Source organism: Desmodus rotundus, chromosome 10 (genome assembly GCF_022682495.2).
Source record: "Desmodus rotundus isolate HL8 chromosome 10, HLdesRot8A.1, whole genome shotgun sequence".
Taxonomy (NCBI): Eukaryota; Metazoa; Chordata; class Mammalia; order Chiroptera; family Phyllostomidae; genus Desmodus; species Desmodus rotundus.
The window spans coordinates 69,986,022-70,000,948 of NC_071396.1; the positions used below are offsets into that span (position 1 = coordinate 69,986,022).

General features: G+C 37.2%; 1 protein-coding gene across 1 annotated transcript in view; it reads left to right on the forward strand.

Moving 5' to 3' along the window:
* The first annotated feature begins 1,996 nt into the window (after nt 1-1,996).
* Nucleotides 1,997-14,927, forward strand: part of AKAIN1 (A-kinase anchor inhibitor 1) — a 69,079-nt gene continuing 56,148 nt past the window's right edge. The window contains exon 1 of the mRNA XM_024580433.4: nt 1,997-2,124. Coding sequence (XP_024436201.1) covers nt 2,109-2,124 — 16 coding nt within the window. The 5' untranslated portion in view covers nt 1,997-2,108. The remainder of the gene's footprint in view (nt 2,125-14,927) is intronic.

The window sequence follows — 14,927 nt, forward strand, 5'->3', positions numbered from 1 at the left end:
ATTTAACATATCCCTATATAGTTTCATTTATTCCCAGGGTGCCAGTAATTTCCTGGACTGAGTTTAATTGAGGTTGTATGTGCTCTTAATTAATCCATGATCACACTAAATCCCAACAACAAACCTTGGATATACATTAATTCTTCTATTAGATGACACAGTGGAATAATTTATCCAAGATCACATAACTAGTATATAGAGAAGAAGTTATACATAAGTCTGATTAGTTTCCAAGTCTCCTTTTTCCCTGCACTCTATTGCTTTTTCTTGAACTTAATCATGAGTGATTGTTTATGCATTAGGAGAATAAAGCCCATTACAAAATAAACATTGTTAAGGAGAGCCTTACTGAGTGTATTAAAACAAAGAAGTCTTTCATTCAATGAAAGATTATTTCAACTAGTCTTTCATACTTACAGTGATAAAGCAAATAAGACAGAGTGAAGCATCATTGGTCCCTGGCTTTGGTCTAACTTGGGGAAATGAGAGGACCGCATCCTGTTATGCCCACTCTTCAACCTGCCCATCAGCTGACTTCCATCTTCTTGCTGCCGAGGCAGGTCCCATCTGTTCAAGCCTGTGTTGAGCCAGGTGCTAAGAACAGTACTGATTGTGTTATATTGAGGCTGTCCATATGCCTTCATGCAAACCATAGTTCAGGAGCTGTAAAGCTATCTGCCTTCTCAATTCATCAGATTATTTTGAACAAAGTCAGTGCCAATAGGCTATTTGAATGCTTTATATTTTTAAAAGAATATAGAATTTGTGGCCATCAACCAAATTACTAAGAAATACTGTTTTTTTCAGAACAGCTATACTTTCTAGGGAGATGTGCAAGTGAAGAAACCCCATAAAACACTGGAGATGGCCCTGATCATACTTTGTTCTTGAAGAACTTCATTCAACTGCAAAAATAGAGGATTGAACCCAAAGCAACTGACAACTGCTTTGAGGCTGGGGGGTCCTGTGTCACTTTAGCTCTGTGGTTGTAACCCAGATGGACTTGTCTCACGCTGGTTAACCACCAGTGGGGGCTGTCTGTACTGCACAAGAATTCCTTGGGGAGCTAGATAGCGCTTTAAAATGAGCAATGGGTTAGAAGCATGCAGTGACTGTGGGGCATGTCCCAGTACCTTAGAGTAGAACTGGATGTATACATGGTGGGCATAGTTTTCAGTTAGGTAAAGGCTGGGGAAGCAGTAATATTTCTTGATGGGTTTCAGGCCTGTTCTCATACTTCAGGGGAATCTTGGCTCATCCTTTGGTAGGGAGTGTGAGGTGGAGGAGACCAGCCTCACCAAGGTCTCTTTCCTCTCCGCTGCCTGGCCCTGCTTTCTCTAAAGTGAAGGCATCCAAGCTTAGGGGCTTTTAGAGCTGGATTGGCTGCCTGGGAGCGGGGCCTGATAGCAGCGCCCTCCCGCCTTCATAGTCACCCGGTCTTTCCCTCCTGCTGTTTTTCTGACATTAGCACTAAGCTGGGACTCTGGGGCGGGGGAGGAGTCCTGAGCCCCAAGGACTGATTAAGTTGGAGGTCCCACCACTTTGTTCAGAGGCAGCCCAACTCAGAGTACTCAGTCAGCCTCGAGAGTAAAGCTTTTTGCATTAAAAAAATAGAAGGGGGACAAACCCATTCTAAATGTCAGTCCAGTATCCACAGGGACTAGCGACAGCAGGTAATTAGAAGCAATTAGCAGTCCGCCTGCCGGGAAGCCGGGCAATTACCTTTTTCTCTCTTCCTCTTCTGTCCTTTTTTCTCCCGTAGAAGCGGTAGAAGTGCTTTGCTCTGTAAGCTGCTATGTACGCTGAGCTGGCATAGGAATGAGGGATAAATTGAGCAGTGATTCCGTCTCCTCCTGCCGCCGCGGTGGCCGCCGGCGGAGCAGTGCATTGTGGAGGCTGAGCGCGCCGCAGCGGCTGGAGCTGCGGCCCCAGGATCGCGCGACGGGGAGCTGTCCGAGGTTCTGACCGCCCCGGCCCGCAGCCGGCCCGCAGCCGGCCCGCGCCCGGTGCGCGCACCTGCACCGGACCCCTCCAAGTCCTAGCCCTCCTCCACACTCCGTCTGTCTGCCTGCCTTTCTTTACCCAGGGCGTAGCGGCTGGAGGAAATCATGGTGTTCGCTCCAGGTACACCTGCACCTTGCTTTTTCACCAGGTGTCTAGGCAGGGAGCGGGGAAGAGTAGGGAGAAAGTAGGGAGGGAAGGCCTTTACCTTATGGCCAATCCGCGCATTTCGGAGTTATAGTCTGTGAGGGAGGAGCGGGTGAATGTCCCCCTCCCCAGTCCTACCCCATCTGTCCTCTAACAATCTCCAGCCACCGTCCTGTCGCTGATCTTCTTACAGCTCCTCTACATCCCATCTGAGCTCAGGCACCTTGAGAACTGGCACCTTCGCCAGCCGCACAGGCACCTACGTGGGCAGGAGGGTGGAGACGTGGGGCAAAGAGTAGTGGGCTTCGGGCTACTTCAGTGGGAATTTCCTTCACTGCCACTTCCCCCTCTACCAAAGTGGCAAAGTGACCCGGTTCCTCCTGACCTCCTGAGGGGCGAGTGGGTGAAACCCAGGCGAGTGGGCCGAAGGGCCGAAGAGCGACAGTCCTTAAGGAATTAGACCTGAAACTCCGGCGGGCCGGCAGAAGGCTGCAGCACAGAGGCTGCTGCTGCGGCGCAGCTGGCGGGTGCAATGTGTTTCAGGAGCTGGCGGTGAAAGACTTTGGTCTCTTTGGTGCTATCTGTGGCTACAAGTTGGGGAAGTCAGATCTGTCTGCATTTGACTGGCTTACCAGCTTGTGCGTGTGTGTACGAAGACATGGATGTGTGTTTCAGATGAGGTCAGAGGGAGTTAGGGAACAGCTGGGAAAGCGCGGTCATTGTTAACATACTGAAGTCCTTCTAGGGGTAGATATAAAGTCTTTTTCCCCCTTCTCTTAAATTCCAGCCCCCGCTTTCATTAAGGACGGCTGTAGGGAAAAAAGAGGAGTAAGGGAAAGAGTAGAGGGGCCTAGAACCCTTTAACCGTGTCATGCTTTAATTTGAAAGGTTGTTTTGCATTTGCTCTGGCCATGGACCTCAGATGGTTGGGGAGGAAAGGTATTTTTAAAAAGGGAAGAACTGAGTCTGGGCTTCAAAAAATTCAGTCAGGGAAACTTGAACAGAGGAAGTTTCATCCCCTCCCCTACAAATTATGATGCTAGCTGGGGAAGCAATAGTAGATTTCTGTCAGTTTCGACACTCACCACCACAAGCTGTGTAACTCAGAAGAATGAATGCCTTAGAGAAAAGCCAATGAGCCCTAACCCTGCCCCCAAATAACTCAAAGGAATAAATAGTTCTGCATAGTGAGGGACATTCAATCAACATGGCATCAGTGAAGCTGCAAAACAACAGTTCTTTGATGTGTATATAAACTATTTAACACTTGCACTTTTATGCCCTTAACTCATTTTATCTTTAAATTATCCTCTGAAGTAAACAATATTATACCTATTTTACTACCTCCAGGGAGGAGGCTGATTCCAAATCATTTTTCCAGCCTCAGCTGGAGTTTCTGTATCTTCCCCCCTATGTCTTAGAGCCCATCTTCCTGAAAAAAAATGCCCTGCCAGTTCTAGAGGTGTCTGCTTTTTGTTTAAGGTCAGATGTAGCCAAGGGGAAGTGTCTTTCTATTTCCAAAGTGGGGCAATGGGCTGGTGTTGTCCAGAGTGAACGTTGTGGGGTGATGTTAACTCAGCATCTTCTAAAAGCATTACTGTGGGTGAAGGCCTGTGCAATGAGCAGTGGGAAATTTCTGGAGTTGACTGATTTGGCTTATCCTATTACTTGGATAGGGCTTTACTTTTCCATTTTTCTTCTAAGTTTTGTATTATTTTTTTTTTCCTTTGGGAAAGTAGAAATTATTCATAACTGTCAGACATGGCATAAATTTACCTGGATAAGATATGTGAAAAACTTCTTGAGTCATTTTTTTATTATTGAATTTCTCTTGAAAAATCATAAACATTTGGGGCCAATAGGAACAGGATGCTTAAAATATGTCAACTTATTTTCTCATCTACTGATCATATGTTTTCTAACTCATATACTGGTATTATTCTAAAGAAAATCAGAACAATACATTGTTTTTGAACTTTTCCAGCTTTTCAGCTTTACAATCTCATTTCTAGAACTGTTGCTCTTCTAGTTCTCTATAATCTGGGTATCCAGATATTTTGTAGTAGTCAAGGGAAATACCCCCCTCCCCCAGCTCTTTCTCCAAGCCAGTTTGATGCCCAGGAAAGAAGGGAACAGATGAATGTGTTATGATCACTCCAAAATTCATGACATGTATTTGATGATCCAAGATGAATAAAACAATAGACTAACAATGAGCTGTTTATAAAATTGGGTCAGTGAGTACTGTGCTCTTCAAAACTGACTGTAGCTTTTTGAAATTTGATAAAGGGAAATAAGAATCCTGAGGTCTAGTTCAGGCCTTCCCTCAGTGGATTTGCCATCCTTTGAATGGTCTGCTGCCTTTTTGCTTACATTAAAGGCAAAAGTAAAAAGTGACAGAGATTCATGGAGCAATCAGTCCAGATGTACAATGGAATGAGAAAGGGATAAAATGGGGCTTTATATAACTCTAGCTAGGATTTACTCTTATCATAAGTTATAACATATTCTTACATTGTCTCATTTCTGTTAGTTTACAGATTGTAAGCTATACGGATTAGTTGGGCAGGGTCTTTGATGGTTTCTCACTTTACATAGGGCAGACAATTTGATTCTACACTTTCCCCCTTCTTATACCATTCCTAGACTTTGTAATTTAGGAGGACTTTAATTTTGTGCAGCCCAATTTTTAAAACCCTTAATGGTGAAAGGCCATGAATAATAGTCATTTAAGGATTCAGTTACTGGGAGCCTATCACTCATTTCTGCTTTCTTCTGAAGGAATTATACAAAATTAATAACAGTTAAAAGAGGAGTAAAGTATAAATATATTAATTTCTATATAAGTACAATATATTTCTAAATACTGGGTTGAATAAATTAAGTTGGGGCCCATGGCAGAGGTAAAAAGGCCAAAATGAGTCCCCTTGCTTTCTTTTCCCAAGTCTCTTATCTACTCCTCCTCATTCCTTCCCCTCAAACTGAAGGTGGAATCTTTCTTTCTGGAGTGATATGAGGAGATTCAGAAACATACCGCCACAGCCAAAGGAAAGCAGATGACACAACCAATATGGAGAAATATTTTGGCTCCTGCGCATAATACCAAACTGACCCAGGCTACTTAGTCTGTGGCTGTACAAAAGCTTCTATGTAGGAGGGACAAAAAGTTCTGTGAGAAAACATCTGGACTTCTTCCCACTTTGTGCTCAGTTTTGTGGGGAATTCTTAGCAATTTGGAAAAGTCAAAGTGAAAGGAAGGAGAAAGACCACTGGATGGTGTTGAAAGTAAAAAAGTGTACATGAGCATGTCAGGGCAAATCTTGGCCTATTGCAGGAAGAAAAAGGGTATGCTCAGAAATGCAAATGTCTTTTCAGTGCTGTGTTTCACCCAAAGAATTCCAGACTCTGAACAATCCGATTAGCAACTCTTGTTCCCTAAAGGAAGAGCTAATGAAGAATAGGTTGTGTGGTGGAGAATGTGGACAGAGTTTTCATTATCCCTGGACCATTCCCAATTCCTTCCAACGATTAGTATATACTTCAGGGATTAGTGCATCTCCGGTGGATGGACCTAATACATTTTAACTTGTTTGGATTGCCTTCAAATATAATGTATTGTCAATAAAAAGGTCTTTCTTCTCCTGCACAGGAATTAGGCAAGGTATTACAATGAGGATATCATGGGGAAGAAAAATAGTGTAATTGTAAGCAATCAGACGGCAGCCACCTTCTCTTCTAAGATTAAAATTTTAAAAATTTAGCAACAATAGTTAGAGAGCTATCAAAAATGTTTAAGAAAATATTTATTACATGATAGTTGTAGCTTTTATTTATTTATATAAACTAATTCCTGACAAATTAATCATTAAGTTATATAGCAGACTGTCTTACTTCTAAGGTTTACAATCCTCCCACCCAATAAGTTGTCTTCTGTTGTAATAGATTTTTTAATTTTTATTAAGTTATTATGAAAATTTTTCATACAATTAAATTGACTTTTTGATGAATAAATCTGTGAATTTTAACACATGTATAGAGTTGTGTAATGACTATAGGACAATTCCATTGTTCCAAAAAAATTACATCCAGCTGCCTCTTTGTAGTCAAACTGTTCCCCTCTCTACCTCTATCCCTCTGTTACTACTGATCTGTTTTCCATTCCTATATATTTGCCTTTTCCAGAATGTTATGTAAGTGGAATCATGCAGCATGTAACCTTTTGAGACTGGCTTATTTCACTCAGTATAATGTCATTGAGATTCCACCCATGTTGTTGCACGTATCAAGAGTTCATTCCTTTTTATTGCTGAGTAGTATCCCATTGTATGTATGTACCCACAATCGCTTATTCATTTCCGCATCAAAAGACATTTAGGTTATTTTCAATTTTTGGTGATTATGAATAAAGCTGTGATAAACATTCCGGTACATGTGTATATGGACATAGGTTTTCATAAGTGTAGGTTAAATACCTAGGCTTAGGAATACTGAATCTATGCTCTACTCTTCTGCAGAAGGACTGTATCATTTTGCATCGTGTGAGCAATGTGTGAGAGTTACAGCTGCTCTGCGTCCTTCTCCTTCTGATAACAGTGTTATGGTATTTATTGTCATTGTAATTTGCACTTCCCTAATGACTAAGTGGTTTTGATAGTTTTCTTTCAGGTGCTTATTTGCTACATGCATATCTTCTTTGGTAAGGTATTTTTTTCAAACTTTTTGCCCATTTTTTAGGGGGGTATTTATTTTCTTATTGTTGAGTTTTGAGAGTTCTTTATATATTCTGGATACAAATCTGTTGTTGGATGTGTGATTTTAAAATATTTTCTTACTACCTTTTTCAGAGCAAATTTTTAATTTTAAAGCAGTGGAATTTATCATTTTTTTTCTTTTATAAATTTCGCTTTTGATGTTATATCTAAGAACATTTTGCATAATCCAAATCAGGGAGATTTTCTCCCATGTTTTCTTCTAAAAGTTTTATAATTTTATATTTAGATCTAATCATGGGATCAGAGGCCCACCCTCATGACTTCATCTAAATGTAATTGTCTCTTAATGGTCCCAACTTCTAATATTATCACATTGGAGGTTAGGGTTTCAACATAATAATTTTGGAGGGACCCAAACATTCAGTATATAATAATTTGATTTTTGCATGGTGTGAATTGTAGGTCAAGTTTAATTTTTCTTTTTTTGTAACGAATCTCTAATTGTTCTAATAATCTCTCATTTGTTCAAATAATTTTGATCAAATAACGAATCTCTAATTGTTCAAATAATCTCTCATTTGTAGAAAAGACATTATTTCTCCATTAAATATCTTTTGTACCTTGTTAAATATTAATTGGCTATATTTGTGTAGGTCTATTTTTAAAATTTTTATTCTATTTCATTCATCTACATGTCTATCCTTCCACTCACACCACATGTATTAATTACTATAGTTTTATAGTAGGCCTTAAAAACAAGTAGTGAGAATCTCTCAACTATGGTCTTCTCTTTCAAAATTGTTTTAGCCATGGTACTTCCTTTGCCTTTTCATATAAATTTCAGAATCAGCTTGCCTATATCTACATAAGTCCTGCTAAGATTTTGATTGGAATTTCACGAACTCTATTGATCAGAGTGTGGGGAATTAATATCTTAACTATGTTGAGTATCCAATCTGTGAACATGATATGTCTCTTTGTTTAGGTCTTCTTTGATTTCTTTAATCAGTATTTTGTAGTTTTTAGCTTCTAGATCTCACATATATTGATAGATTTATACCTTAGTATTTCTTTTGGGGAAAGCTACTTACTGAAAATGGCATTAAAACAATTCAATTTTTAAAAATTAATTGGTGGTATATAAATATGATTGATTTTTGTATGTTGACCTTATTTCTTATGATTTTGCTTAGTTTTTGCATTAGTTGTAGTAGCTATTTTAAAGATTTCTTAGAAGTTTTTATGTAGGCAATCATGTTGCCTGAAAAACTTGGATCATTTTATTTCTTTTCTAGTTTTATAGATTTTTGCACTGGGTGGGGCTTCTAGTACATTATTAAATAGAAATAGTGAGAGTGGACATTCTTGTCTTGTTCCAGTCTTAGGGGAAAGCATGCAGTCTTTCACCATTAAGTATGATGTCAGCTGTAGGACTTTTTGTACATGCTCTTTACTGGGACAAAGAAGACACTTTCTAGTCCTAGTTTGTCGCTATTTTGTTTTTTTTTAACTCATCAATACATGTCGAGTATTGTCAAATGCTTTTTCTCCTTGTAATGATATGATCATGTGGGTTTTCTTTGTTAGATGGTTAATATGGTGAATTACGGTGATTGATTTTTAACTGTTAAACCAGCCTTACATTCCTGAGATAACACACTTGGTCATGATATTCTTTTCATACGCTTAAGGGTTCAATTTGTTAATAATTTGTTGAAGATTTTTTTGATCAATATTCATGAGAGATACTGGTTTATAGTTTGTTTTTCCTGTACCATCTTTGTCCAGTTTTGATATCAGTGTAATGCTGTCCTCATAAATGAGATGGTAAGTATTCCTTCCTCTTTGACATTCTGGAAGAGATGGTGTGGAATGGAATAATTTTTTTCCTTAAATGTTTGGTATGATTCATCAGTGAAACCATCTGGGACTAGAGTTTTCTTTGTAGAGAGCTCTTTAAACATGAATTCAATTTGTTTAATTGACCATTTTGAATAAATGGTTTAATAGGACCATTTTGTTTATCTTGGGTGAGTTTTGGTATTATTTTTAAGGAATCAGTTTATTTCATCTAATTTATTGAATTTATATGAATAAATTTATAACATTCTTTTATCTTCTGTTTAATATGTGTGGGTCTATAGTTATATCACCTTTTTATTTCTGATACCTGTAATTTGTGTTACTTGTTTTTTTTTTGTCAGTTTGGCTATAGTTTTGTCAATTTTTTTTGTACTGTAGCCTAATTCTAGTTTAACTTTTCTCTCTTTTTTAGAATTGAATTTATTGGGGCAACATTGGTTAATAAAACCATACAGTTTTCAACTATACAACTCTATAACATTATCTGCATGTGCTTACTCCCAAAGCCAAGTCTCTTTTTGTCACCACTTATCCCTGCTTTGCTGTCTTCCATCTTTCCCAACCCCATCTCTGACAATTACCATACTGTCGTCTTTGTCTGTTTTTATTTTTTTGCTTAATCTCTTCACTTTTTTCACTCACCCCTCTACCCCCTCCACAGCTGTCAGTTCTATGCATCTATGAGTGTGTTTCTATTTTGTTTGTTAATTTTATTCATTAGACTCCATGTATAAGTAAAATCATACAGTATTTTTCTTTCTCCAAATGGCTTATTTCACTGAGCATAATACTCTTCAGGTTCATCTATGCTTTACAAAGAGTAAGATTTCCTTCTTTTTATGGCCAAGGAGTATTCCATTGTGTAAATGCACCACAAATTTTTTATCCACACATCTACTGATGGGCACTTGGGCTGCTTCCAGATCTTGGCTAATGTAAATAAGGCTGCAATGAACAGAGGGGTGCATATATTCTTTCAAATTAGTGTTTTGGGGTTCTTCAGGTATGTTTCCAGAAGTAGAATCATTGGGGCATACAGTAGTTCCATTTTTAATTTTTTGAGGTAACTCCATACTGCTTTCCTACATGGCTTCACCAGTCTGCATCCCCACTGAGAGTGCACAAGGGTTCCGTTTTCTCCACATCCTGGCCAGCACTTGCTGTTTGTTGATTTATTGATGGTAGCCATTCTGGTAGGTGTGAGGTGATATCTCATTGTGGTTTTAATTTGCATTTCTCTGTTGATTAGTGATGTTAATTGTCTTTTCATATATCTATTGGCCATCTGTATGTCCTCTTTGGACAAGTGTCTCTTCAAGTCCTGTACCCATTTTTCAATTGGGTTGTTTGCTTTTCTGGTGTTTCATTTTATAAATTCTTTATAAATTTTTGGATATTAACCCCTTGTCAGTTATATCATTGGTGAATATGTTTTCCCATTCAGTGGGTAGTCTTTTAATTTTGTTGATGGCTTCCTTTGCTGTCCAAAAGCTTTTTGGTTTGATGTAGTCCCATTTATTTATTTTTTTATTGTGTTTCCTTTGCCAGAGGAGATGTATATAAAATATTGTTATGAGAATTGTCTGATATTTTACTGCCTATGTTTTATTCTAGGATTTTTATGGATTTGAGTCTAACATTTAAGTCTCTAATTCATTTTGTGTTTATTCTTGTGTATGGTGTAAAGAAAGTGGCCTAGTTTCATTTTTTGCATGTTTCTGTCCAGTATTCCCAACATCATTTATTGAACAGACTGTCTTTATCTTGTTTATGTTCTCATCTCCTTTGTCAAATAATGTTAATTGACCATGGGACATGGGTATATTTTAGTGATGTCTATTCTGTTCCATTGATCTATATGTCTGTTTTTATGCAAGTACCATGCTACTGCCTTGTGGTATAGTTTCATATGAGGGAGAGTGATATCTCCAACTTTGTTCTTCTTGTTGCTATTTGAGGTCTTTTATGGTTCTATATAAATATTTGGAATATTTGTTCTAGTTCTGTTAGATATGCCATTGGTATTTTAATAGGAATTGCATTGATTCTATAGATGGCTTTGGATAGTATGGGCATTTTAGTGATGTTAATTCTTTCAATCCATGAACATGATAATATACTTTCACTTATTTGTATCTTCTTCAATTTCTTTCTTTAGTATCCTATAATTTTCTCTATACAGGTCTTTTACTTCCTTGGTTAAATTTATTTATGGGTATTTCATTTTTTGATGCAATTGTAAATAGGAGTTTTTCCCTAGTTTCTCTTTCTGATAGTTCATTATTGGTGTATTAAAATGCCACCAATTTCTGAATAATAACATTGTATCCTGCTATTTTATTGAATTCATTGATCAGTTTTAGTATTTTTTTGTAGAGTTCTTAGGGTTTTCTATGTGCAATATCATGTCATCTGCAAATAATGACAATTTTACTTCTTTTCCAATTCAAATGCTTTTTTATTTCTTCTTGTCTGATTGCTGTGGCTAGAACTTCCAGTACTATGTTAAATAAGAGTGGTGAAAGCAGATATGCCTACCTTGTTCCTGATCTTTAAAAAAATGATCTTAGTTTTTCTTTTTTTTTTTGTTTTTTTTTCCATCCCAGCCATCCCCACCTGCCATCCTCAATCTTACCCCCTTTGGCTTTGTCCATATATCCTTTATAGATGTTCCTGAAACTCCTTTCCCCATTTCCCCTGTTTCCCCCTCCCCTCTCCCCTCTGGTTACTGTCAGTTTGTTCTTAATTTCAATGTTTCTGTTTATATTTGCCCTGCTTGTTGTTTTGTTGATTAGGTTCCACTTATAGGTGAGATCATATGGTATTTGTCTTTCACAGCCTGGCTTAATTGACTCAGCATAATGCTCTCCAGTTCCATCCATGTTGTCCAAAAGGGTAGGAGCTCCTTCTTTCTTTCTGCTGTGCAGTCCACTGTAATTTAGCTGTAAATCCAGTTTGGGGCTGGAAGCAAGTGGGCACAGCTTCCACCTACTCTTCAGCCACTTGGAATTCTGATGTGACTATTCTTATTAACCAAATGAGGGGACTATAGTGCTGGTTTGAGAAGAGACATCCTCCATAGCCTTCACACTTTCCTTCCCAGCAACAGTGAGATTCTGGAATCAGGGCCATCAGATGCTCTAAAAGCAAGTTAGATTCAGTTGACTAGTATCTCTGTTACTTCAGCCAGTGTTATCCTAGCTCTTAGGGAAGCACTGTCCAGTTGTGGATCTGGCAAGTCTGAAATCATCAGTAAGGAGGCCAACAGTGTGGAAACCCACACAGGGCTTCTATGTTACAGTCTTGAAGTAGAATGATTTTAGTTTTTCCCATTGAGTATGATGTTAGCTGTGGGTTTGTCATATGTGACCTTTACTATATTGAGATGTGTTCTCTCTATTCCCATTTTGTTGAGAGTTTTTTAAAATCATAAATACTGGATTTTATCAAATGCTTTTTCTGTATTTATTGATATAATCATGTGATTTTTTTATCCCTCATTTTGTTTATGGGGTGTATCATGATTGTTGATTTGCAAATACCATACAAAGCTGCATCCCTGGAATAAGTCCCATTTATCAGAGTGTGTGATCTTTTAAAGGCATTGCTAGATCTGGCTTTCTACTATTTTCTTGAGGATTTTAGCATCTATGTTCATCAAGGTTAGTGGCATAAAATTTTCTTTCCTTGTAGTGTCTTTATCTGGTTTTGGAATTAGGATAATGCTGGTCTCATAAAATGAGCTTGAGAGTTTCTCTCTTTATGACTTTTTTGGAATAGTTTGAGGACAGGTGTTAATTCTTTGAATGTTTGGTAAAATTCACCTGTGAGGCCATATGGTCCAGGACTTCTATTTGTTGGGAATATTTTTGATTACTGCTTCAATTTCACTAGTTACTATCAGTCTATTTAGGTTTTCGGATTCTTCTTTTTTCTTCTATTTTTTGTTATTCTGTTACAGTTGTCCCAATTTTCCCCCTTTTCTCATAGTCTTGATTAGTTTTAGAAAACTGTATGTTTCTAAGAATTCATCTATTTTGCCCAAGTTGTCCTATGTATTGACATAGTTGTTCATTACATTTTCTTATACTTCTTTGTATTTCTGTTGTGTCAGTTGTTACTTCTTCTTTTTCATTTTGAATTTATTTATTTGGGTCCTCTCTCTTTGTTCTTGATGAGTATGATTAAACATTTGTTAATCTTGTTTATCTTTTTTTAAGGAACCAGTTCTTGGATTCACTGATCTTTTGAATTGTATTTAGTCTCTATGTCATTTATTTCTGCTCTAATCTTTATTATTGCCATCTTTTTACTTACTCTGGGCTTTATTTGTTGTTCTTTTTCTAGTTCTTATAGGTGTAGGGTTATATTGTTTATTTGGGATTTTGTTTTGTTTGTTTCTTGTGGTGGATCTGTAATGCTATGAATTTCACTCTTAGGACTTCTTTTGCTGTGTCCCATAGATTTTGGGTTGTTGTGTATTCATTTTCATATCTTATGGTAACTTTTTATTTCTTTCTTGATCTCATTGTTAACCCATTCATCAGTTTAGTAACACTTTATATAGCCTCCATGACTTTGTTTTCAATTTTTTTCTTGTGGTTGATTTCTAGTTTTATACCATTGTGGTATAGATGAATGAAGACGCTTGATATGGTTTCAATCTTCTTGATTTTATTTTAACTTCTTTTGTGTCCTAACATGTGGTCTATCTTAGAGAATATTCCATGTGCACTTGAAAGAATGTGTATTCTGCTGCTTTAGGATGAAACATTCTGTGAATATTTAATTTATTCCATCTGCTCCAGTTTGTCATTTAACGTTGCTCTTGCATTATTGATTTTTTGTCTGGGAGCTCTATCCACTGATATCAATGAGGTGTTAAAATCCCCTACTATGACTGTAGTACTTTTGATCTCTCCCTTTGTGTCCACCGAGATTTTCTTTATTTATTTAGGTGTGCCTATATTGGGTGCATATATATTTACAAGGGTTGTATCCTTTTGTTGGATCGATCTCTTCAGTTCTGTATAATGACTACCCCCCTTTTTTTAGTCTGTGTTATGGTCTTTGTTTTGAAGATCATTTTGTCTGATAAGTATTGCTACCCCAGTTTTTTTAAAAAAAAATTTCATTTGCATAGAGCATTTTTTATCTCTTCACTTTCATTATGTTTGTATTTTTTGTTCTGAGGTGGTTGTCTTGTTAATATAGGTTATGTTTTCTTAACCATTTAGCTACCCTATGTCTTTTGATTGGAGCATTTAATCTGTTTATGTTTAAGATTGTTATAAGACCACTGTTTGTGGCTGCATCAAAGGTACTTATTGACATTTTAGTTTATACCTTTGTTCTTCTCTTTCTCTATTTCTTTTTCTTTTTCTTCTTCTTAAAGCAGGCCCTTTAAAATTTCTCATAATATTGGTTTAATGGTAATGAACTTCTTTAGCTATTTTTTTTTTTTTTTTGGTATGGGAAGCTCTATATTTTGCTTTCAATTTAAATGATAATTTTGCTATGTAAAGTGGTCTTGGTTATAGGTCCCTGATTTGCATCACTTTGAATGATGTGTGTCATTTCCTTCTGGCCAAAAAAGTTTCTGTTGAGAAATCACCTGACAGTCTTATGGAAGCTCCCGTATAGGTAACTAACTGCTTTTCTCTTGATGTTTTTATGATTTTCTCTTTATCATTAACCTTTGCCATTTTAATTATGGTGTGTCTTGGTTTACGTCTTCTTTGGGTTCATCTTGTTTGGGACTCTCTGTGCCTCTTGGACTTGAATGTCTTTTTCCTTCCCCAGGTTAGGGAAGTTTTCAGCCATTATTTCTTCAAACAGGTTCTCAATTCCTTGTTTACTTTCTTCTCTTTCTGGTACCCCTCTGATGCAGATGGTGTTATACTTGTGGTTTTCCCAGAAATCTTTAGACTTTCCTAATTTAAAAATATATATTTTTTTTCTTTTTGTTGTTCTACTTGGGTGTTTTCTGTATTCTTGTTCTATAAATCACTGATTCAATCCTCTGCTTTATCTAACCTGCTGTTGATTCCTTCCAGTGTATTCATTTCAGATATTGTATTAATCATTTTTGACTGCTTCTTTTTATGGTTTCTATGTAATTTTTAATGTTTACTATTTCTTTAAGTCCTCACTGAGATCACCCATTCTTCCCCTAAGTTTGTTGAGCATCCTACAACCATTGTT